Source organism: Manacus candei, unplaced genomic scaffold (assembly GCF_025592945.1).
Source record: "Manacus candei isolate 608988 ecotype Guabito, Panama unplaced genomic scaffold, ASM2559294v1 h1tg000050l, whole genome shotgun sequence".
In the NCBI taxonomy this organism is placed as follows: Eukaryota; Metazoa; Chordata; class Aves; order Passeriformes; family Pipridae; genus Manacus; species Manacus candei.
Genome location: NW_026138098.1, coordinates 10,841,503 through 10,864,090, shown reverse-complemented (window position 1 = coordinate 10,864,090; position 22,588 = coordinate 10,841,503). Strand labels below are relative to the sequence as shown.

At 49.0% G+C, this 22,588-nt stretch overlaps 1 protein-coding gene across 2 annotated transcripts in view; it reads left to right on the top strand.

Annotated features, from left to right (window-relative positions):
* Positions 1 to 770: 770 nt before the first annotated feature.
* Positions 771 to 22,588, top strand: part of MXI1 (MAX interactor 1, dimerization protein) — a 57,212-nt gene continuing 35,394 nt past the window's right edge. The window contains exons 1-2 of one of the 2 annotated variants that reach the window (XM_051800470.1): positions 771 to 1,045; positions 12,038 to 12,170. In XM_051800470.1, coding sequence (XP_051656430.1) covers positions 862 to 1,045; positions 12,038 to 12,170 — 317 coding nt within the window. In that variant the 5' untranslated portion in view covers positions 771 to 861. Of the gene's footprint in view, positions 1,046 to 10,950; positions 11,362 to 12,037; positions 12,171 to 22,588 lie in introns of those variants that run through there. The other variant, XM_051800472.1, reaches the window with a different exon arrangement.

The following is a 22,588-nucleotide window of genomic DNA, read 5'->3' as shown; positions in this document are numbered from 1 at the left end:
GCACATGCTCTTTCTCACCTGCCTGACTGCAAAACAAGGGGAAAACAAGGATACGCCCCAAACACAGTGTGCTCGGCCCTGACTCCAGGTCTGCAAGGATGGACATGAGGGCAAGGGCTAGGCTGGTGCATTCGTTGCCTGCTCTCTGCCTTTGACTTGCTTTGGGAAAAAAAAAAAAAATTAGTTGCTTTTGGAGTCTGAACCCAGACAGGGCTTTCTGGGGGGCACTGCTCAATAGAGGAGGAGTAGTCTGACATTAAACCGCTTGTGCTTCATGCCGAGGAGCCCCTTTGGAGTTCGGGGCTGTGCCTGCAGTGATGGCCCCATCTCACCCAGGGCTGGGTTCAGCATAGGCTGTCACCCTGGGTTCCCCAGCAGGGACAGACCCTCAGGCAGTGGCGGGAGGTGAGACGGGGTGACAACAGGCCTGGCTGTGCCTCTGTGTCCCGGGTGCGGGCGCAGCCGGACCCTCCCACCTCCCCGGCTACACCGACGCCGCCAGTGATACCCGGGGGCGCGGGGCCACCTCCGCCGGCGCCCCTGTCCAGGGGTCACTCCGGGCTGCGGGGCTGCAGGACATCCCGGGGCTGCTGCGGGGCGACCCTCCGTTCCCCCCGCGCCGGTCCCAGCCCGGCCCCGCGGCCGCCCCCCCGCGCCGGGCGCGGCGCAGCCGGCGGCGCTCGCACTCCGCAGGCGCGGCCGGGCCGGGCCGCCCCGCCGGGGCGCGGGGGGGGCGGGACGGCGGCGGCCCGTGGGGCGACACAGCGGCGGCAGCGCTGGGACCGCGGCGGCCGCCGGGCTCGCCGGCACACGGGCGGGCGGACGGACGGACGGACAGACGGACGGGGAGGCGACGGGGCGATGGGCAAGCGCGGCCGGCCGCGGAGGGAGCCGCGGGGCGAGGGGGCGGCCGGCGGGGCCCGGTGCCCCCTCGGGGACATCTGCAACACGAGCCCCGCGGCAGGCATGGACACCTTCCTGTACAACGTGCAGGTGCTGCTGGAGGCCGCCAGCTACCTGGAGCGGATCGAGAAGGAGAATAAAAGTAAGTGCGGGCTGGCGGCCGTGACCGCGGCGCGGGAGTGGGGGGGAGGCAATCAAGGGGAAGGAAAAATAATAACCCAAACTTTGGGCTGGCTGCAGGGGCCGGGAGCGCAGTGACAAAGGGCCGGCCTGCACCCCCCGCGGCAGAGACGTGCGTGCGACCCCCCCCGTCACTGGGGACACGGGGCCCGGGGGGAAAGTTTGGGATGGAGAGCGGAGCGGGACGGCGCGCGGAGGGGGGGCGCATCGCCGCTTCTCGGGGAGAGCGGGCTCGGCGGGGGCACCGAGAGGGACCGGGGGGGCGACGGCCCCCGCGCGGACACGGGGCCGGTGGCGGAGCCGGAGCGGCGGGGGAGGAGGCGATGACACGTCCCCGCTCCCCCCGCCGGGGCATGGGCAGAGTCACGTAGGCAAGTGGCAGCGCTCGCCAGGTAGCCGGCGGGGAGGGGAGGGCAGGGCACAGCAGTGCAGGGCAGGGCTAGCGCCGGCTGCGGGGTGCTGGCCAGCGGCGCCGCTAGCCTCCCGCTCCGCGGGCGCGGAGCGGGGGTGCGCGTAGCCTGCGGCTTTTCCCCCGCGGAGCGGGCTCGCCGAGCGGAGCCGCGGGCTGCTGGGAGCGGCGGCACCGCGGGCAACAAGGGCATTATGAACAAAGGGGCGGCCGTGTCCCGTGGCGGAGCGGGGCGCGGGCGCGGAGCCCGGCGGAGCGCTCAGTCCGCACTCCCCGCACACCCGCGGCGCCCGCCCCGCCCCCGCGGGTGGACACATGGCTCGCACATGGAGCCAGCGCGCCGCGCTCATTGGCCGTCGCCGCTCCGGGGGCGGGGCCGCGCGACCCCCTCGGCCAATGAGCGGCGCCGGGGTCCCCCGTGTGACGTCACGCGTTGCCGAGCGGAGCGGGGCCGTGCGGGGGGGCGCGGGGCCGGTGCGGGGGGGGCTCGGCCCGAGGGCTCGGGGATCTGCGGGCCAGGGGGTGCTACATGCGGAACCCGCCGGGAACCCTGGGCTCCGCTCCGCCACCGCCGGCCTGCCCTTGTTTGCATCAGGATTCTCTGTTATTCTTTGTTTTAGGCTTTATTTTGATATTTTTTTTTTAATTTTCTACTTTTTTTTTAATTCAGTTTTTTTACTCTTTGATTTTTCCTCTGTCCTCCCCGGTTTTATGTTTTTAGGTTTCTTGGGCGTTTTTTCCCCCCCGTTTTTCCTCCTCTTCGTGGAGCGTGTGCTGCGTTTTCTTTTCCGTTTAAGTTTACAAAGGGATCAACGAGTCCCTCACCGCGTGTCTCCATCGCTCCATCACCCTCCCCTCGCCGCTCATCCCCTATGGCAGCTATAGGTCCCGTGCAGGTGACGATATAGGGTGCCCTTGTTCTGCGGGAGCAGCTGCGTGCACGCAGGCTTCCAGGGAAAGGGATTCCACTGCGGAGAAGCTGCTCTGCCGCTAAAGCTGCAGCCGAAAGCCCTTGTTCTTTGCTCGCCCGGAACAAATCCAGGCTGCTTTTCTGTTTTTGAAAGTTGAATTATTATCAGGGTAGGATTTTTTTCCTCATGTGCTCATTGTTGTTTCGTAATGAATCTGCAAAGCCAAGTGTCTGAGGAGCTGAGCTGCACCGCGGCCAGCAGCTGCGAGCAAGGAAATGACAGGAGACACCAGCCAGAATTGGGTTTGCATGTGAAAACAGTAGCACCCCTGGTTTGGAAATCGAGTGTGAGACCACTGGTTTGGGTTTGTTGTTTTTCTCTTGTTGTGACAAAATCATGGGGTTTTTTTCAGGGGAGGGGAGGATAGAATTTTTCTTGCTGTTGAGATGGGTAGTGTCTGATCTTTTATATGTTCCATTTAAAAAATGCATCATATTATGCAGTTCCTTGTTTGGAACTGGAAAATGAGCAGGACAGAAGGATACAGCATTTTTTATTGCCAGATTTTGAAAAGAGGTGTTTGCATCCAAACAAATCCATTCCTGAGCACTTGTTTTCACCATTTCATTAGTGATCATCATGGTCATAATACTGAAAATCATCATTTTTGTTAGGCAATTCTGCAAAACCTTTCAGTATTTTAATTTGCAATTAGGACATTTTAGGTTGAAAAGTCCCATTTAACCGAAGGTTCAGCTATCGAACGTGCTGTTCAGAACGTGATCATCATAAAGCAGGCAGCTTTTACGTGTTGCTCCCAAACAAAGAAAAATGCTGCTGGGATTGGAAAACAATCTCTGAGCGTTACTGGCCCTGTCTAAACTAAGGAACAGCTGCAGAAGCGGGAGGGTTGTATCCTAACGTATATACATTGCCTTGCTGGGAGGAGATTTGCATGCGGAGCTCAGGTTATTGCACCACGAGAATGCTGTGCCCTTTCATCTGCCAGCGCAGGAGTGATTGCTCAGTGCAGCCTGTTCTGGCAGCCTGGCAGAGACCTTGGCAATGGCTGGTCACTCCTCACTACAGCCTCTGACCTAGCAATTAGCAATAACAGGGGAGACTGGCTCAAAAAAGTTTGGTGATGGAGACTGCCAAATTTGGTTGCAGTCAGACTTGGTGCTCACCTGCTTCCTGCAGGATGCCCAGGTCATTTGACCACGGTGTTACGCAGGGCTGTAATGAGCTATTTTGGTGTTACTCCCATCAGGAAGGTGGCTGAGTCACAGCCCTGTTGTGCCAGGTGCTGTACACACAGGGGAGTGACAGTGCCCTGCCCCAAGGAAATGCAGTCTTAAAAAAATAGAGGTGACAGGTAGATGTTTGTCTCCTCCTGGCCAGGATGGGTGACAGGAACAGAGCTGGGTAAAGCAGCAGGATGCTGGTTGGGATCAGCATCACAGATGCATGGAAGCTGAAGGGCTTCAGCAGCCAAAGGAAGGAACTTCAGGAAGGGTTGTTATGACTGGTTGAGCTCAAGTGGTTTTCCCTGTAGTTCTTTTCCGTGTCCTCATTTGTTCTTCCAGGCCTTTGCTTGCTGTGCCAGGTTATTCACCTTTTCAAGACACTGTCGCCAGCAAGAGTGGATACTCTTTCGTAGAGGGGTCCCCTGAGAGAAGGACACAACGTCATCTCTTGTGGATCCAAACTCTTGTATATCCCAGAGTGTGCATGTCACACCTTCTGGTGGTAGAGGAGCTTTTCAGCCCTTTTCAGCCCCCAAAGCCACACCAGTTTCCCACCCCTGCTTGCAGGTCAGTAGTGCAAGGCGGGCAGCAGAGATTTTCATGTCTAGGGCAAGACTTTCAGATAAGGCAGGAATTTCCTGCCAGCTTGATGCCCAGGGAGAAATAAGGAGATGATTATGATTTTTTTTTTTACATTTATAGGTTCCATGTCCCATCATCCTGGTGGTGAATAGTAGCATAGGGGCCATAGGTTGTCTGGATGGCATGGAAACAGAACCGCCAGGCAGAGAGCCATGGAGCAGGGTGGGATGTACTGTCAGGGCTATGGCAGGGAAGGCTGTGCTTCAGGAGTGGCCTTTCAGCACCAGCAGTGAAACCACCCTTGTGGTATTTGCTTACCTTTTTAAAAAATTGGAATAAAAATTACTTGTATTACAGTATGGTGACAGGGAAGATTAGAGTATCAGACTCCTTGGAAAAAATGGAGTATTTTAGCTACTGAAATATAACTGAATTATTTTTCCACTTGAACCTCTGGAAATAAGTAACAGTGCTGCCTGCCTGCTTGCTGCAGTTCTCATGGCGAGACCACAAAACCCAATCCCAACACACCTTGCCAGCTGACATGTATGGGTTTCCAAATGACCTGTTTCTAGAAATTTAAGCCTGGTATCTAAGGAATAGAAACGTCACATGAAAAAAATTGCAGTGGCTGTTTTCAGAAATGAAAGTTGTGCTCAGGGCAGCTCTGTTGGTGTATCTGTAACCTCTGCAAATGCTACTTCATGAATAAGCATGGCTGGAAACGTAGCAGCTGAAATGCTGGAGTTTGAAGATGTTTTTAGAGGGATCTGGAGTAAACTCAGCTGAAGTTTAGTACGTGCCAAGCCACCCCTTTGTGTGTGTAGACTCACGTTTTTGTCAATAGTAGTTGCGTAAACATGTGATGAATCCTTGGGGTGTGATGACTTATCTGTAATAGACATGGTGTGTAATACATACTGATCTCACTACAGATACAGACCTGTGTTGCCATATCCTCTTCCAAAAGCATGAAGGCAATCAACTCACTGTAACAGGGGTGACAAGTTCACAAGTCTAATAGAGATGTGCATGCATGGGACGGTAGACTTTAGCCCCTCGCAGGAGACAGCTAGGTCTGCTTCAAGTGCTGGCTATGTTTATTGATCTTCTGACCAGGAATAACAAATGGGTGACCTTAGATTTGTCTTTTGCTCCTGAATAATTCTCTCTAAAGGAGAGGAAAACTGAACCTCGAGGGTGAGTCAACGGTATCTTCATCATGTGGCTTCTTCCATTGTTTATGTGCTGTTTAGGGTCATTTTTTGACAAGCCAAAGAAATATCAGAAACCTCTAATTAGTGGAGGGCAGAAGAAGCTGAGACTGCCTTTGGTCTATGTGCAGCGCTCCCATTGAATTAATGAGAGCTGAACACGTGGCTCAAGGTCAGTGTAGATGGTCTTGGATCTCACAGTGATGTGATATATGGAGCAGTACAGGGCCCCTTTATTTATATATTTTTCATCCAGCTCACAATAAACCCCTTTCATTCCTCCTAGTTCATGACCTGGCCACGGTGATTCATGTTTTAGCCACTTCCAGGTTGGGTTATTTTGACTCAGGCTGTTTGGACCTCAGCTTAAAATTCAGAAGGAAGCCACAGCAGGAGAAATGATAGGGCAGAGGTAAAACCATGGGATTGTGCCAGAAGTGCTGCTGAGAACTGATCATATCCCATGTCAGCAGAGCATCCTGAGAGCCAGCAGAGAAGCACCTTCTGCCACTGGCTGAAGAACCCTACCTTCTTATTTAGCTAAAAGACTCCATCCTGTGTATGATATATTTTTTTCTTATGGGAAGCCCCCTTAATTTTGCAGCTGGATCAGTTAAGTGACTGAATCAAGTCACAGAGTGAGTCACTGACTCAGTATAAATTGGGGCACAACACAGGTCTGAAAACAGCCACACATCTCCTGGAGAGAAGGAGCAAGTAACCCAAGAGCCAGTAGACCTGTGGCTTTTACTTTATTGATTGGCAGAGCTTAATCTTTGAATCTGAGTGAGAAATACAGCGTGCGCTTTATTCCTGTCCAAACTCTTGGATATCCAGGTGGTTTGTTTCTGAGCAATGTCTATCCTCACTGGTGGATGGGTTCCAGATACCAGTGGGAGTGCTGAAAGGGATTATCTGATGCCTTGTGAAAGAAGGAAGCTCCCAGATGAGAAATGAGGCCACATCCTATAGGCAGTGTGGGGCCATTAGTGAAGGTATTGCGAGCCTTGGAAGGGTATTGAGTAGGTGGGACTTGGGATGTCTCCAGTCCACTGCTGCAAGTCCTCTGATGCTGAGCCATTATAAGAATAGAGACCTGGTTGTTAACACTATGTGCTGATAGGTGGGATATTCAGATGTTGTTCCCCTCACTTGAGAAGCAGGAATTTTATGGATCTGCTGTCCCCAGAAATTTGGGGAATCAGTGAATCTTTGCACTGCTTTGAGAGCGCCAGAAAATGGATTCTACTGGTGATTTCTGTTCATGCCTTGATTGCAGGATTGTTAGGTTTCAAGGCTTTGAAAACAATATTAAGGGCTTGCAGGGTTTTTGTGAAGGTGGGTAAAGGAAGCTCTTGTGACTGTTGCCATCTTTATGTTCTTCTCAGAGGGTGCAAAGAGATGGGGATAGGAGGGTTTTAGGAAAAGCCAACGGAGGGATGGGAAACAAGGCAGTTCAGCCAAAGGGATTGCCCTTATTGAAAATAACTTCCAAAGCAAAGCATTGTGTTATTTCTAAGGTTTGTGTTCAAAGCGGAGGGTTGGGCATCTTGATTCATGAGACGTGTTCCTGTTCTACCTCTGGCTTAGGGTGTGTCTTCATATGAGCAATTATGCTGCTTATACCTCAGTTTCCCTTCCTGCAGAGTGGAAAGAAAATAGCTAAAATCATTTCAGTTTTGAGAAGCCTAAAACATTACTTTCTGGAAAGCTCTTAGAAAATTTCCCTGATGGAAGATGTTAGTTTAATGCAAGTGATGACGATGTTGGTAAAAAACAGATCACATCTGTTGTACTTGATGAAAATAGTACAGCAGCATTTCAGATGTAAATATTAATTGATTTCTGCACTGCAGATTTCTTCTTGGATATTTAAATTATTGCTAAGGAGGAGGGAAAGGCTATCAGGGAGATTAACAAATCCATTATTAAGGCTGGAAATGGAGGGTTGCCGAAGTGCCATTTAATAAAATGTAAAAAGCCCCTTTCTAAAGGGCGAAGCAGCAGAACACACAATGAAAGTGAATCACAGCTGCCAGAAGGGATGCCAAGCAGCAAGCACTTATAATCAGAAAACTGTACTTACAGATCATTCGGAGCCACTAAATTAAATGATCTCATTCTCCCCTAAAATACTCTTCCCTTAACTCCTCCCCCTTGTTGCCTGTGGATTGCTCCACCACATTTAAAATCTGACTTTGGGGGCTTTTTGGTCAGCAGTTGAATAGCATTGGGCCTCTTCATGCTATTCACTTTCCACCCACTTTTGTTTCTGTCACATACAGCTCTGGCATTTTGCAGGCTGACCTGCCCACACGAGCACTTGGGATGGCAACTGAAAGATTTTGCAGGTCTGCTGTGGCTGCACGGCTGGCTTGCCTCCTCTTTGGGGCTCTTTCTTTGGGAAGATGTCTCACAGTTTATTCTCAAATTTGTCTTTGTTTCATACATTTTTTTTTCTAATTGGACATTGTTTACTTCAGAAACAAAGACTTGGAAGCTGAGCTGAAGTGTAAATGCAAGAGCTGATCCTACATCATTTCACGCAGAACTGATCCTACCGTTGCTTCATTTCAGAGCTGTTTTAATTCGCCGTGTGTATCAGGGTCTCCCTCCTTCACACTGTTATTTTGTATATAGAACTTCATGAGGCTGACACTTGGATATGCTTCTAACCTACCCCTACGTTTTCCACCCATGGCTTTCCCTATGTAATCCCTAGAGTGGCACTACATATCTCCAAATGTGCCATCAGAAAAGCTAGTGGCAGTGGATGCTGACAACAGCCTGTTTTGCAGTGATTGTGGGGCTTCATTGTGAGTTTGGGAGTTGGAGTTGTGGGGTTTGGTTATTTTTAATGTTTAGCATTGCTAATCCTGAGAGGCAAATGGCTCTGTGGTTTTGAAAGCAGGTTAGAGGCAGCACAGCTAGAGCCCAGAAATGCTCTTGTGTTAACTTCACTGTTGCAGGGAGGTCTGTGCACCTGTGTCCTTTTCACTAGTCCAAGATCATATAAGTAGTCCCAAAGACTGCTTAAATTTGGAATTTTCCATGTGCTTTTAACAGTCTGCTCTATGGGCAGTTTCCAGTGTAGAAACAAGAGATGGGGAGAGAGAGTACTTCCTTCCCTGAGTTCTTCCCCAGACAAAAGCCAGTCTTTACACGTGCTGTGGTCTGGCTGGGTGTAGGTACGTGAGTAGAGGCTGGGGCTGGGAGTCCAAGTGAGGGCTGGGGCTGGCTTTCCCACAGAGCAGAAGACAGAGGTATGTCCCTGGAGGTGTCCTGGCTTCCTTTATTCCTCAACTATCCCATCTTAAGAGAAACAAAACAAACCAACCCCTAGAGATTCAGAGATGAAAAGGTCTGTGTAAGAACTGAATAGTGGTATTATTTTTACCTCCATCAGCTGCAAGCCTGCAGTTTTCTGAGGAAACCTCAGAAATGGTGAATCAGCGAAATGTGTTTAAAGAAAAGTTAGCTACCCTGAATCCACTTTTTTCAGGCCTTCTCAAGTTGAATGCTGCCCAACTCCTGCAACTTCATCATGAGTCTCCTGATAGTTTGTGCTCTGCCTAAAGCCCTTGCACACATCATTAATTGACAATCTCTGCTTTTCTGGGTTTTTTTTCAAGGTACTTCTCCATCTCCCATTCTGATGAGGAATGCTTGCAAATGTAATCAGTCATGGCCTAAAGGTTCAGGCCCATGAAAATAATCCCAGTTAAAACTACAAAACAGTCTTTGGAGGGTTTCTAAGTCGGGATCAGTTTGAGACTCGGATTTTTACTATGAATGTTCTGATTCTAATTTTGAATGTTCTCTGATCATGTCCTTTTTGAGTAAGTAAAATATTTTGGAGACTGATATCATACAATTAAATGTTAACAGCTTTTTAAGCTCCATTACAGCTAATGTTGAAGTTGGTAAAATTCAGTCCCAGAATTGATCTGAGGATTTGTACCTGTATGAAAATCAGGATGTAAATATGTTATTAAAATGCTGAAAAGAGTGACCATATTGGCAAGTGTAAGTGTGACAGAATTCATTAAAATGTTGAGATGGTCACTGTTGTTACTTGTTAATGTGCTGCTTCAAGTGGAGTGAGATTGCTGCCTGTGGTATCGCTTGTCTGTGCTCTCAAAGGGCTGTGTTCACACTTAAAAATGGGTCTTGCTCCTCAGCCTCCCATCAGAAACACTGTTTCAGCCACTCCAGGTGGGAATTCCCTGAGCCTAGCACCTTGTCTTTAGTTACATCTCCACAGGTAAGATGTGGAAAGCTCCCACCCTGTGGAACATGCAGTTTTATCTTTTGTAGCCTCTCTGCTTCATCCTTGCCATAGGCAGTTCCACGTGTGGAAAGCCTGGGTGTTTGTAGGAGAGGGATGAAGTGGCTGCTGAAGTCGTGCACTCTAGGCAACTGCTGCCTTGCCCCCAGTTTGTTGGTAGAGTGTGAAGCTCTGGCCTGCAGGCTGCTGTGGTGTGCCAGCGGCTGCTGCCCACTGATGGCTTCTCCAGGTGGTGGTGGCCCAGGAGGAAGCCACCGTTTACCGCTGGGCATACAGAATGTGAACCATGTGTGGCTCTGGTACACTGGGAACTGCAAGTTGGCAGTGAGGAAGGGAGGGAGGACAGGGCAAACCACCACCTCCTCAGCGCCTGGGTGGGCATGGAGCCATCACCTGGAGTGCTGTGTCCAGTTCTGGGCTCTTCAGTACAAGAGAGACATGGAGCTCCTGGAGCAGCTTCAGCAAAGGGCTACAAAGTTGATTAAGGGCCTGGAGCATCTATCTTACGAGGCAAGGCTAAGGGAGCTGGGTCTGTTCAACCTCGAGAAGAGATGATTGAAATGGGACCTCATCCATGTATTTAAGGGAGAATGTGAAGAGAATGGAGCTGGACTCTTCTCGGTGGCTATAGGGCAAGAGGCAATGGGCAGAAACTGACGCACAGGAAGTTCACCTGAATATGAGGAAGAACTTCTTGACTGTGTGGGTGACTGTGCACCGGAACAGGTTGCCCAGAGAGGTGGTGAAGTCTCCAACTCTGGAGATATTTCAGAACCATCTGGACACAATCCTGTGCCACGTGCTGTAGGATAACCCTGCTTGAGCAGGGAGGTTGGACCAGATGCCCCACCAGGTTGGCCTCTTCCAACCTGCCCCATTCTGTGACTCTCTGACCTCAGACCACCACCACCACCACCACCTCGGGGTCTGGGTGGGCGCGGAGCCCTCACCTGAGGCGTGAGGGCACACAGCCATCACCCCGGGAGGTTCATGTGCGTGTCGATGCCCCCACACGCTCCGCCGGTCCCTGGGTGCTCCCGGGAACTGCATTTCCCAGCCCGCCCCGCTCCGCCCCGCTCCGCCCCGCCCGCCGTGAGCGCCGGGCAGAGGTAAACAAAGTGCTGCGCGGCGGCGGGCGGGGCGGCGGCCGGAGGGGCCGGTCCCGCCGCGGGGCTGCCTGGCCGGAGCGGCCCGGGGGGTGGGATCCCGGCGGGGCCGGGGCCGGGGCTGGGGGTAAATCTGGGCTGGCGGCGGGGGCAGAGCCCGGGGCGGGCGGTGGGCACGGGGCAGGGTCAGGGATAGCGCTCTCCGCGCTGCCGCCCCGGGCGGGAGCATCCCGGAGCGGGTCCTTCCTCCGGCATTTCCTCGCGTGTTCCCCTTGCCACCCCTCGCCCTCCCAGGAGAGCCGCCCCCCCGGGACGGTGTGACGAGGCCCGGGCACTGGGCAGAGACGGCGATCCCCGGCGCCTCCCCGCCGCAGCCGCCCCCGTCTCCATCGGGGGAGCCGGGAGCGTGGGGGCGGAGGGCGGCCCGGGGCGGCGGAGCCCCCCGGCCATGGAGCAGGTCCAGATGATCAACATCCAGCGGCTGCTGGAGGCGGCCGAGTATCTGGAGCGAAGGGAGAGAGGTAATGGGGGGAGGATGGGTGCTGGGTGACAGCGCTCCGTGAGGGGAATAGGGTTGGGGTCGGATCCCCACGGAGGGGGGAGAGTGACCCCGGAATAGGGATCGGAGCGAGTGTTTTGCTGGTCGAATGCTGCTAAATCCCCAGCAGGGAAGGGTTGGATGAGGGATAAGACTGACGGGTCCTCTTGGAGGTGGTGGATGAGGTGGAATGTTTTTGCAGAGTGGGGGAGATTGAGGTGGATGCGATTTCTGGAAAGAAAAGGGGAGATTGGTGTGAAAGTTTTCCACTGGGCCGGAAGAATGGTGGTGGCTGGCTCTGGCTCAGCAGAGACGTCGATGGCACAGTGAAATATACCTGGTTTGCTCGGTTCAGATAGCTTGGGCAGGAGGAGGGAGATAAGGTACTCTCTGGACTGTCATGGGGGTTTTTTTGATGTTTTCAGTGCTTGAGTGGTGGTGTCTTTTCTCCAGGTTTGGCAGAGAAAAGACACCTTCCCCCTTTTCTCCACCTCCCAGTCCACTTCCCTGTGAATATATCATCAGTCATTTCCCTGAGTTTGTTGTGGTTAAGGTCCTCCCCAGCTAGGCCAACGGGTTAGTGCTGAGTCCTGCCTGCTGACTTTTTTCTTTTTTTCTTTTTTTTTTTTTAAATGCCCTGCCTGTTGATTTTCTTGCAGAGTGCGAACATGGCTATGCCTCGACCTTCCCCTCAGTTCCAAGCCCTGGACTACAAGACCCAAAGCCCACGCGGAGGCTGAGCCGGGCAAGGAAACACAGCGGCAGTGGCGGCATCGCAAGTCTTGCCAACAGGTATGAGGTGGGCAGGGCAGCACGGGGGACAGGGCTGGCAGGGAGGGGGAAGCTGGAGAAGAAAGCTGGAGGCAGTGGAGAGAAACTTACTCTCTGGGGAAAATGAGAAGAATCTGAACACAGGGGAATTCAGAGCTGGGACACACAAGTACAGCATCCATTCTGGATCCACAGTGCTGAGAGCAAAGGGGACACAGGGGAGCTGTGTCTGAAGTGACACAGCCAGCTGACGCTGTGCCAAGGCTCAGGTGCTGCAGAGGGAAGGGGGGATAAGGGAATCTGTCTATAGGGTTTAGGGAGGAGGAATGCAATAGCTATTCCTATTATATACAGCTGATATCTTTCCAACAAAGTCACTGCTTTTAAGGGATAGCATGTGTGCAGCCTGGGTGCTTTGGGATTGTAATGACAGGCATGATTCGAAGCTAGGAAATGTTTTGAAATGGATCCCCTACAACAAATGGGAGAGAGGGAGATGACTGGCTGCTATGTACAACATGTTAAAAATTCAGTTCAGGAAAATGAAGCTGTCTTTCACTCTGCCTTACAGGGCAGTGGGATTTCCCAGTTTTTGATAGCTTGGTAATTGTAGAACTCTATGTTTTTTAAATCTAGAAGAGGCAACAGGATTAAGATTACCACTTGGTGCTTTGGTTGGATCTGCCTCTTCCCTCTCATTCTTGTTCTTATTTTTGTTTGCTCCCTTCTCTAGAATTGTTTAGACCTTGTTGAGACCTTCTGGGATAGAGAAACTTTAGAAATGTAAAGTATGGTTTTGAAAAGGCATTTGCAAGCTTGCTTTTACTGCAGCAAGGCCCATGCAATCCATAAAATGGTGGCAGGTGGCTCAGGTGATTAAAGCTTTCTTAAGGCCATTGGGAAGGACCCGTAAAGGCCTAAGGGAAAGGTGCCTTTGCTTGCAGAGATTCTGCTTCGACAGCATTTGATAATAAAGGTTGTTTGAAGTGATGTTAGGACACCTTGCTGTGGGAAAGTTTTCTTCATCAGGATCAGCATATCTTGAGCTCTTTGTATGCTGAATGTTTGTATTTGCTTCCCTACTTCATCCAGTCTCTCCTGGTTTCAAGGTAGTTGTAGCCCTTTACTGTTTATCATGAACCAAAGTCCCCAATCTTTTGACTTTGTGTTGGAAAATGATGGCAAATGCTGAATTGAGGTCTGTATTTTTCCCTCTAGGTTTCCCACATACTATTTTTCCATCCCACACCTCTTTGTCTCAAAGGCCTTTGTCATGGCAACCTGCCCTTCTCCAGAGGAGGACTGGAAGCACATCCCCCTCAGGAACTCCTTAGCACTGAATCCAGCAGCCTGTAGGCTGGAGAGGGATGCAAAGTACTCCCTGTCCCTGGGGCCGGGGTGCTCAGCAGGCCCTGCCAGCACAGAGCCCCAGGCACAGCTCTCCTGGGGCAGCTCTGTGCTGACACCAGCCCATGGGGCCCTCGAGCCTGACAGCTGAATGTGTTGATGTGGGGGGAAAGGCAACAGAGAAGCAGAAAAGACACTTTCTAGTCTTATTTCACACCTTCTTTATACAAGCAATACTGAGACCAAATTGAATCTTTGGAGTGAGTGTGTTATCCAGAGTGTTGCCTCCTGTGCTGGTTTCAGCCTCAGGGAGTGACCAGTGTCAGGTCTGCTCGAGGCAGAGACCAGAATGGGTCTTTTGGGGAGCTCAGACCTTACATGCACGGTTGGAAATAGAAGTTTCTTATAGCACAAGTCGTAGCAGCTTGCATGTGCTGTAGGAGATGGCAGGCCTTCCAGATGGCTGAAGTGCTGGAAAGTGACAACTGTGAAGTTTAGGGTGCCTCCAAATTCACTGCAGTGTCTTTTGTGTGATGCTGAGTATAGCATCAGCCTTGTTTAAGGAAGGCTCTGTATCATCCCTTCCTGTTAAAATCAAAGGAGCAATTCAGTAAGTTCTGCCTGGTTGAGTTGAAATGGACTTTGAATTATATATCAAGTCCTTGATGAGGAACAAAACTTACATTTCATGCGTGGACAAGAGATTTTCTTGGATTGCTTTTGTCTCAAAATGTTTAATTAGTGTAGAGAAATTATGCATTTAGATCTCATGCAGATCTTGTCATTTAACAGCCTCCTGTAAAAATGTTTCTCGAGCAAGCTTGGCAAAGCACTGTTGGTATCTTTTTTTTTTTTCTTTATTTATACATTTTACAAATTGGCATGTGTACACTGTTGCTGGTCTTTATTGAACCGAATAATCCATGATTTTGTGGTGCAGGGTATTTACAGAGCCTAGATGCTCTTTTGATTCATAGTTTAAATCCAAGTATTTCACTTCATCATTTGCAGCCCAGACATGACAGCCATTTCCTCCCGACAGGCTCTGTGCTGTCATGGCACAAACACCCAGAAAGTTCTGAGGAAGGGGCAGCCCAACTCTGGATGGCAATGGTGGAGCAAATCTTATTCTTACAGAACTATGATGGTCTCCCAGTCCCAGCAAAGTAGTTCTTTTCTACCCCAAACAAGGGTGTGCAGATAAGAGGGAAAACATTGCTTCACGATTTCTAATTCAGATGCTGCATTTTTAAACAAGGATGTTGTGGCTCAGGTTCTCTTTTCCTTTGCTTGTCTCAGTTGTACAACCAACAGCATGGAGATTGCTGCAAAGGAGTTCCCCTCTGCAATCCTTGTTACCTACATGTATGTGTAGTGTTTTGCATGGGCATTTGAAAGCCCTGGTGTTGCATACTGTGACTTAAAACCTGAATATATTTAAAAATACAGTTTTGCTTTGGTCAGGGAAATTCAGGTATAGAAAATTACACACCTTTGGAAAATATGTGGAGAATCAAAGTCATTGTGACTTGGCATTCATAATAACAAGGGAAGGTTTTCTTTAAAAAACCCCTGCTTAACACATAGCTAAAAGCAAAAAACCAAGCCAATCAATTAACCAACCTGTATTAAATTAGAATTTAATTTTGCCTCTATTTTAATTTGCTCTTGACAAAAGTATCTTCTGGTTTTTGGAATGGGATGAAAAATAAGCCGAGATTTGTTACAGCATGTAGTATCACTTATTTAATGTCAGTTTCTTCTGAAGATGTTTCTGAGACTGAAGCTGAATTCTTAAAACTTGCTAGAGAAGTTAAGTATACTGGGAGTACCGTTCTGTGGGTACATTAACTTGAATTCAATGTCACTGGAAACTGCTCTAATAGACCTAATTATTTGAAAAGGTCATTATAGTTAGTTAGGATTAGCCTGGTTTGATATTTATACATTTTGGAAAATAATTGAAAGGACTTTTTAATCAGTTTAAATCATTGTATCAGCAGGATATAAAATAAACAGCAGGGATGCTAAATGATTTTTTTTCCCCCAAAATACCATCAGTTTAATGAAGTTAAGATTTATAATGAAATCTGAAATTACGTTACAATATTAAGTCGTCATTTGTGTTTTGTTTTTATTTAGGCTCTCAGGCATGTAGAAAAGCCTGTTATTTTTTGGTCTGATCCTGGGGAAATGCCAAGCACCCTCCCAGCAGCACTAGGAGCCCTCAGCTCTCCCAGGAGGCCCATGTTGTTAAGGGCACTCAAAGAATCTATTGCTCAGTTCCATGGAGGAGGGTTTGGTCTCTGTCCAGTTTCTTTTTCCTTTCATTTTCCTCTCTTCCCATTGTCCTCCCTTGTGTCTGAGACCACTTCCCAAGGGCCTTTCAGACGTCTACAGTCTGGTAGCAGGTTGCCTGCAGAGCTTGGAGTCAGCAGCTGTAATGAGTATGGTGAGGCATTTTGGACATGGTGTCTTGAAAATCTGGGTGCCTGGGTTGCTTTGCCCTTCTGAGTATTCTGCTGATGCAGCTCCTCATGTTCTCTGTCGTTGCACTCTCCTCTGCCCCCTTTGAAACTTCTTCCGTATGCTTCTAAATCTCATCACTTGCTTTTGTGCTGAACCTTCTGTGTTGCCCTCTACTCTCACATCCTTTGAAACTGTCTTTTGAGGGCAGATATGGGGGCTGCACCATTGAAACCCTCAGGCATTCTTGACTTTAACCTTAATTTGCTCGGAGTGTCCCTGAGCAAGGAGTGGGGGGCAGGTGGGTGGGTTTGCATTAGGTACCTCGTGTGCCTTAGGCAGTGGCTTCATGCAGCACAGGTTCACAAACTGAAGCACAGGTTCACAGAAGCTGAAAGGATGTGGCATGTGTAGCTGCAAGTCAGCCTTGGCTGTCTGGTGCACTAGAAAGCCTGATTTACCACAACAGCAGTGCTGTGCAGCTGTACCTCGCTGTGCAGGGGAGGAGTAGGGGGGTTGGTGAACACTGCACAGTTTTAATATATTATATTTCTTCTGTCAAAGGAGGTTCCCTCCCTCCTCCCCCCACCCCCTCGTTGTGCTGCTGACTGAGTACCTGGCAATTTTCAGTCCTTCCTACAGCCTCTGGAGTTAGGACAGTGCTGTAATTATGATTTTATTGGGGGAGAGGGTGTGCAGGTGGCTGAGTGGTTTGCCTGTCTTGTGTAAGAAATTCCAGAAAGAGCAAAATGCAGTGTCAGCTTGTCTTGGTCTACTTTCCTGCACAAAGCCTCTACCCCTTTCTTCACGTCCCGGAGAACTGGTCTCTGAGACTTTTTGTTGACAACTGTCCTGCTTCCTAGGCTCTGTCAGTTTCTGGATGATACTTTGTTTATTTGCTTGTGAGTTGTTTGGTTTTGGGGATTTTTTTTTTTTAATCATCTCGCACTGGATCACACCTTACTCCACAGCTAGTGGGAGCTAAGTTTGACTGGCTGTGTGTAGGTGGGTTAGAATCTGGCCCTTGTGTAATATGGTGGGGAGAGAGGCTGCTTTCTGCCTCAAGCCTTATAGTGCCGGGGAGCTCTATTCATGGCTCAGGACTTGGCTTTGCTTCGTAGAGTACAAATCCACACGTGTAAAACAGAGAATGGATGAGATTTGCTGTAATGTGTTTTGAGTTACGCCTCACTTTGATAATGTACAAACAGTGTAATTGCTATCTGGAATCTTCATGCTGCTGTTGAAATTTTCTCTAGAAATACTTGGAAACAGGGTCTTGCTTCCCTTGTAGAGAGGATACATGAACATGCTAGTTAATTTTTTAAGAAAAGAAAACTGAACAAGGCTGAGCTGTTAAGGATTGTTTCTCTGTTAGAGGTGTTGAGGGAGACTGGCCAACAATATTGAGTATAGTTAGGTATGTGCATGACTTCTTTTTGGGAAGGCATAATGACAGTTTGTTAGACTAGGAAACTGGATTGCTGGTATGTGCACGAGAGGCAGATCACCCCATGTTCAAATCCTACCATCTTGGCAGGTTTGTACTGGCATACAGGTGGTCGGAGCAGGCTGGCAGGTATGACTGTTCTTGGATAACTCTGTTTGGCTTCAGCACATCCAATCTGCCCATTAGTTGTAATTTGCCCCAGTGCAATCTGCAGGTGTAGACAAGCAAGTCCTGGTGATGCTGGGGTTTCTGAACCTGCTGGCACTACATTGTGCCTCTCCTCGTCTCTACTGTTCTACATCAGAAGCCGAGGTCCTGCCACGATTTGGGAAATAAAAAAAAATACCCCATGGAGGTGAGCTTTTGTATGCAGTGTCTTCTCAGTGATGCTTGGCTTTGCAGTACAACTGGCAGGTTATCAGGGAAAACACAGAAAGTGAGGGTGAACCCAGCAAATGGCATGAGAAGCATAAACCCCACTCCCTGGTGAGGGATGAGGCCTCCAAAAGTGCTAGAGCTGATGTAGCAGTTTCCATGGGGGAACCCACTGTGTTCCTCTTTGTCACTGTTTATTTTATAGCCCTCCAAGGGAGATGATCCTGCAGAGCTGCAGTTCCTGTTTTCCTTTGTGTATTAGTAATATAGCCATGCACTGGGAGATCTGTGTGACAGGGAGTCTATGCTAAACCCATGATTCTGAGCTGAATACCTATCTGACTTTGATACCTTTAGTAGGTGTAGAATGTAATTTTTGATCTTTTTAGACTACTCAAGTTGTGCAAAGGGGCCTTTGTGTAAGCTAGAAGTAGGCCCAGCTGTTGGTGTTACCTGCAGCTCAGCTGTAATACACTGCTGCAGCAGCTGTGTGCCATGAAGTGCCGCTATCTATGGCTGAACAGTCGTGGTCCCTTTGTCCTCCCAGATTTGGGGGAATCCTTACAGGAGTGTGCTATTTTGCAGCAGTGGGGTTAGTCAGGGCTCATGCTGTTGATGTTGCAGCACTGTGCCCAGGTGGAGCTCTGCTGCAGCTGCCATGGGCTGATTTGCATCACTGATCACAGTGCTCTTGAGATGATAAGAAACTTCAGATTTCAGCTCATAAGGTCTTTTGAAATGTGAAGGTTGTTAGCCCCAGCTCCTAGAGAAATTTGGTGTCCTGGCATGGTGGGGAGGATATTTGGGGCAAACCTCGTCATCTGTTCCTCTCATTTTCTCTTCTCATTATATTCAGTGTACCAGCAATTCTCTGGTTTAAGTAGTATTCCTGTCAGATGTTTTGGGGTTTTCCCCTCTTGCCGCATTTATACCCTTTTTATATCTTCTCTGTGTAATGCCTCATCCATAACACATGCAGGAGTTTATCCTTCATGGTTTTGCTTAACCTGACCTGGTCCTTTGCTTGGTAGTGAATCGGTTGTCACCTGTAGTGTTGTTTCCATCTGCTCCCCCGTTTGTAGGTAAGACTGACTTTCCTTTCTCACTGCTGATTGAGCTTTCAAATCCATTTCTCTTTCTGACCCAAACAGACCAGTCAATGTCCTGCTGCTGAGTTAATTGTCTTGCTTGTTGGAGTTCCTGCTGTTCATCATCTCCTGATCCCCCCTGACAAACTTCTGCCCAAATTCAAAGACTGGCTTCTATTTGTTCTCCTCTCGAGTGTGTTGGCTTCTATTCCCTACCTCCTTTGAACCAACAAAGATAGGATTTGTTTTTGTTGACTTATTTTGGGCTCTCTTGATCAGAGGTTGTGGTTCTCTGGGGCTGTGCACTTGGCTGGCCTTTGCCTGGATCTCTTCTCTATGAGACACTGCCTTGTTGATCAGCTCAGAGGGAACAGGCCTGCTTTTTCCATCCTGCTGGATATATTCCCATCTCTCTTTTCTATGCTCCCTACTGTACTTTCATTCTTTTCATTCTGTGATATAGAAGTGATTTCACTTCAGTTCTGTTGCTTTATGAATCCAGTTTGAAGTAGCCTAGATGATTTCCAACATTGTCTTAATTACTTGTTTATGCTTTGCTGCTTGCTCTGTGACGAGCAGGCATGTGGACTGAGAGCAGTTCTTTTGCCTCAGTTTTGATTAAAGTTCCTCTGCATAAAATAGTTGATTGTTTTCCGAAGGCTTTTCATTTATCTCCTTCCATCTGTTACACCATCAATAAGGGAGAAGTTATGGGAAGGGACAAATGACATTAGGATTGCTGTTGAGACTATTACTCCAGTGGTCATTGTCCAGGTGCTTGGGCAGCTGTAAGGAATGTGTTGGCATGGTAAGGTAACGTGGCACCAGTTCTAGTTTGCCTCTAACAGGCTACAAACTGCAGCAGTTCATGAACTGCTTCACGAGTAGTTTGGCCATCTGGGAACTGTGGGAAGTAGCCACCTCACTGCCTTCATATTAGTTGCTGCTGCTTGTGAGCCAGAACTGTAAGAGCAGGAGAAATTGGAACTCTTCCATTTTCCTCAGCCTTCCTTTTTCACGGATCTCCCAGGTGCTGGATGAACATGTCTCTGTTGACAGGACATAACCCCAGACGACAGGACATTTGGGTTCTCTTCCTGCTTTTCTTACAGTCTGTGAGACTGTAAATCTTTGTGCCTCAGTTTCCCTTGTACAATGTGTAGCTAACAGTAATGTTAATGTATTTTCCTGTTTTCCAGTGTGTTTCCCCTGCCTTCATCTCCAGACACAGTGTTGCAGCAGTATAGCTGTAACATGAGAGATAACTAATAAGTCCAAATAGAAGTGAAGAAAGTCTGGCCTGGCCCACAGCCATACAAATGCCATCAGTTCCTTTTCAAACAAAGTGTGTTTCAGTCAGGTGGTGTTTACACAAAAAGCCTCATTTTCCCCAGTGCATCTGAAGGCAGTTTCTTTAGGGCAGAAGATGTGTGTTGCAGAGAAGTACATGCTCCTCAAACAGACTGCTGCACTGCAGAGGACATTGCTAAGGCTATTTCTGGAAATGACCATCTTCCTCAAAAGGGTAATGTTATGTGTGGGAAGAAGCGTGGTACAGGGCAAAGGGCTGGCATGCTGGGTCTTTGGATCGTTTCCTGAGTCTGCTGCTGTAAGGCTGCAAGATCTGGGCACGTCAGATGACCTACATGGGTCCTACCATCTGTACATTATATGGTTCCCACCATCTGTACATTGGGGTAATGTGCACACTTTTCTAATCCTGTTTTCAGGAAGCAGAATAGATGTTTTGGAGTTTGTGACTGTTTGAAAGAAGATGAGACTTAGGATCCTAAGTTTTCCAAGTAGAGTTGAAAATTGCATCCTGTGTCTTTATTCTCTTTCTGTGAACCACTGTGATCTCTCTGCCATGCAGGTACCAGCAGCTTTGACACTGGTTCTGGTGTGGCCATGGCAGAGACCGAGTCCCTGACCATGCAGTGAGACTCATAGAGCCTGCTGGAAGTCAGCAGGACAGGGACCACATGGAGCTTTCTGCAGTGTTAGACCTTACCCTGCTTTTTAATACACTTGAATAATGGACAGCAAAAATTTTGTTAGCAGAGATATTAAGGTGTTGGCAGAGGATGGATGAAGCAAGTGCTTCATCCTATGTCAGGAACTCATTTTGCTTTGAATGATCTGTTTATGATGATTGTGTAGGGAGATTGTCCTTCCCACTTGGGAGAGACCTGGGGGACAATGCATACCTGACATTAGTGTGAAGAAGTGTCTGTATTTTGCTGCCCTCATTCTGTGTCATGCTCTTCCTTGTTCATGGGGAAGCTTGGAGGTGCCATGGTGAAGCCTCCTCATATTTCTCCTCACCAGGTCATGAAATACATGGTTTTGTCAATGTATTAAAAAAAAAAAAAGTCAAGAATCTGTCTACAAGAAGCTCAAACTCCCTTGCATCATGAGTTACAGACAGGACACATGCCTTGATTAAGGCAAAGAATATACTTTCTCCTGACCTGTGAGAATCTACCTGAATTTGTCCAAGTTCTAAATTGTTGTAGAAGATGTTGTCTGCTGCATGTCCAAGGGAGGAGGACTCCTGAAGTGGTTAAGGTACCTCCCCAAGTGAACGCACATCAGGCTTTGTGTCTGATCTGTGTGCACAAGCCCCTTCTGATATGGCGAAGTGTGGGCTGGGAAGGGAAGGAAGTGGTTTCTGTAGGACATTTGCTCACTTGTGGCGAAGTTAGAAGGCAGAATGGAGCAGTGAATAGCACACTGGAGAACTCACTTCACTCTTGTCTGCTCTCAGCAGCCCAGTGTACATTCAGCAAGTCCCTTTCAGCCCAGCTTGTTACAGGAGACAGTCTATTCCTCGTACAGTGATTTTTATTCCAAGATATGAACCTGGGATGTGAGCTGTGGAAGTGCTGATGATGCATAGCCACAAGAGGCACCAGCAGGAGCTGTGCTAAGAACATCTAAAGTGGCCCAGAAAACCAGGTCCTTGGGGGTCTTCACGGAGGTACTTGGAGGGACAGGAAGTTGCAACTCTGATTCCCCTGTTTCTTAGCTTCCAGTTTGGAAAGGGAGGATGTTTGACAATAAATGTGCTTGTGAACTGCCCAGCCACTGCTCTTGGTGAGCCTGTCAAAAAGCCTGTAAGGAAACCACCAGTTCTGTATTCAGAGCAGGGCTTGGCTTGAGGCCACATGTTGAACAATGAGGAGAAAACAAAATATTGAATAGCTGCTTGTTCAGCAAACCCAGTTCCTCTTGGCTGTGCAGGGCCCTGCATGAGGGCAGTTTTCCCTTAGCACTTGGGGCTGGGACCAGCCTCTGCATATGGGGCCTCAGGTGGTACAGGAGAAGGCCCACACCACAACAGTTGCTCCCAGCCTGCACAGTGGGGAGGGAAGCGAGCTGGGGACTTACTTACTTGCCCCAGACTGCAGCACTGAATGCAAACAACATTCTTGCTGTTATGTGTTATGTGGAAAACCCTTCTCCTGCAGAGTGCCACCTTATGCTGCTTTATCGGGTGTTGGTCTGGTTTGGAGCAGCTCAGCTCTGGAACTGGGATAGGCTCTGGTATTCAGCAAGGAGGAAATGTCTTCCTGCTCTTTTCTCCCTTGTACTGGAAAAGCAGAACATGCACCAGCAGAACAGCATGCTTCCCCAGCTGAGGACTTTTGCCTGATATGTCTATTGGTTGAGTTCTGTCAGTAAACTAATACTGCTTTGCTTTTGGCTCCCAT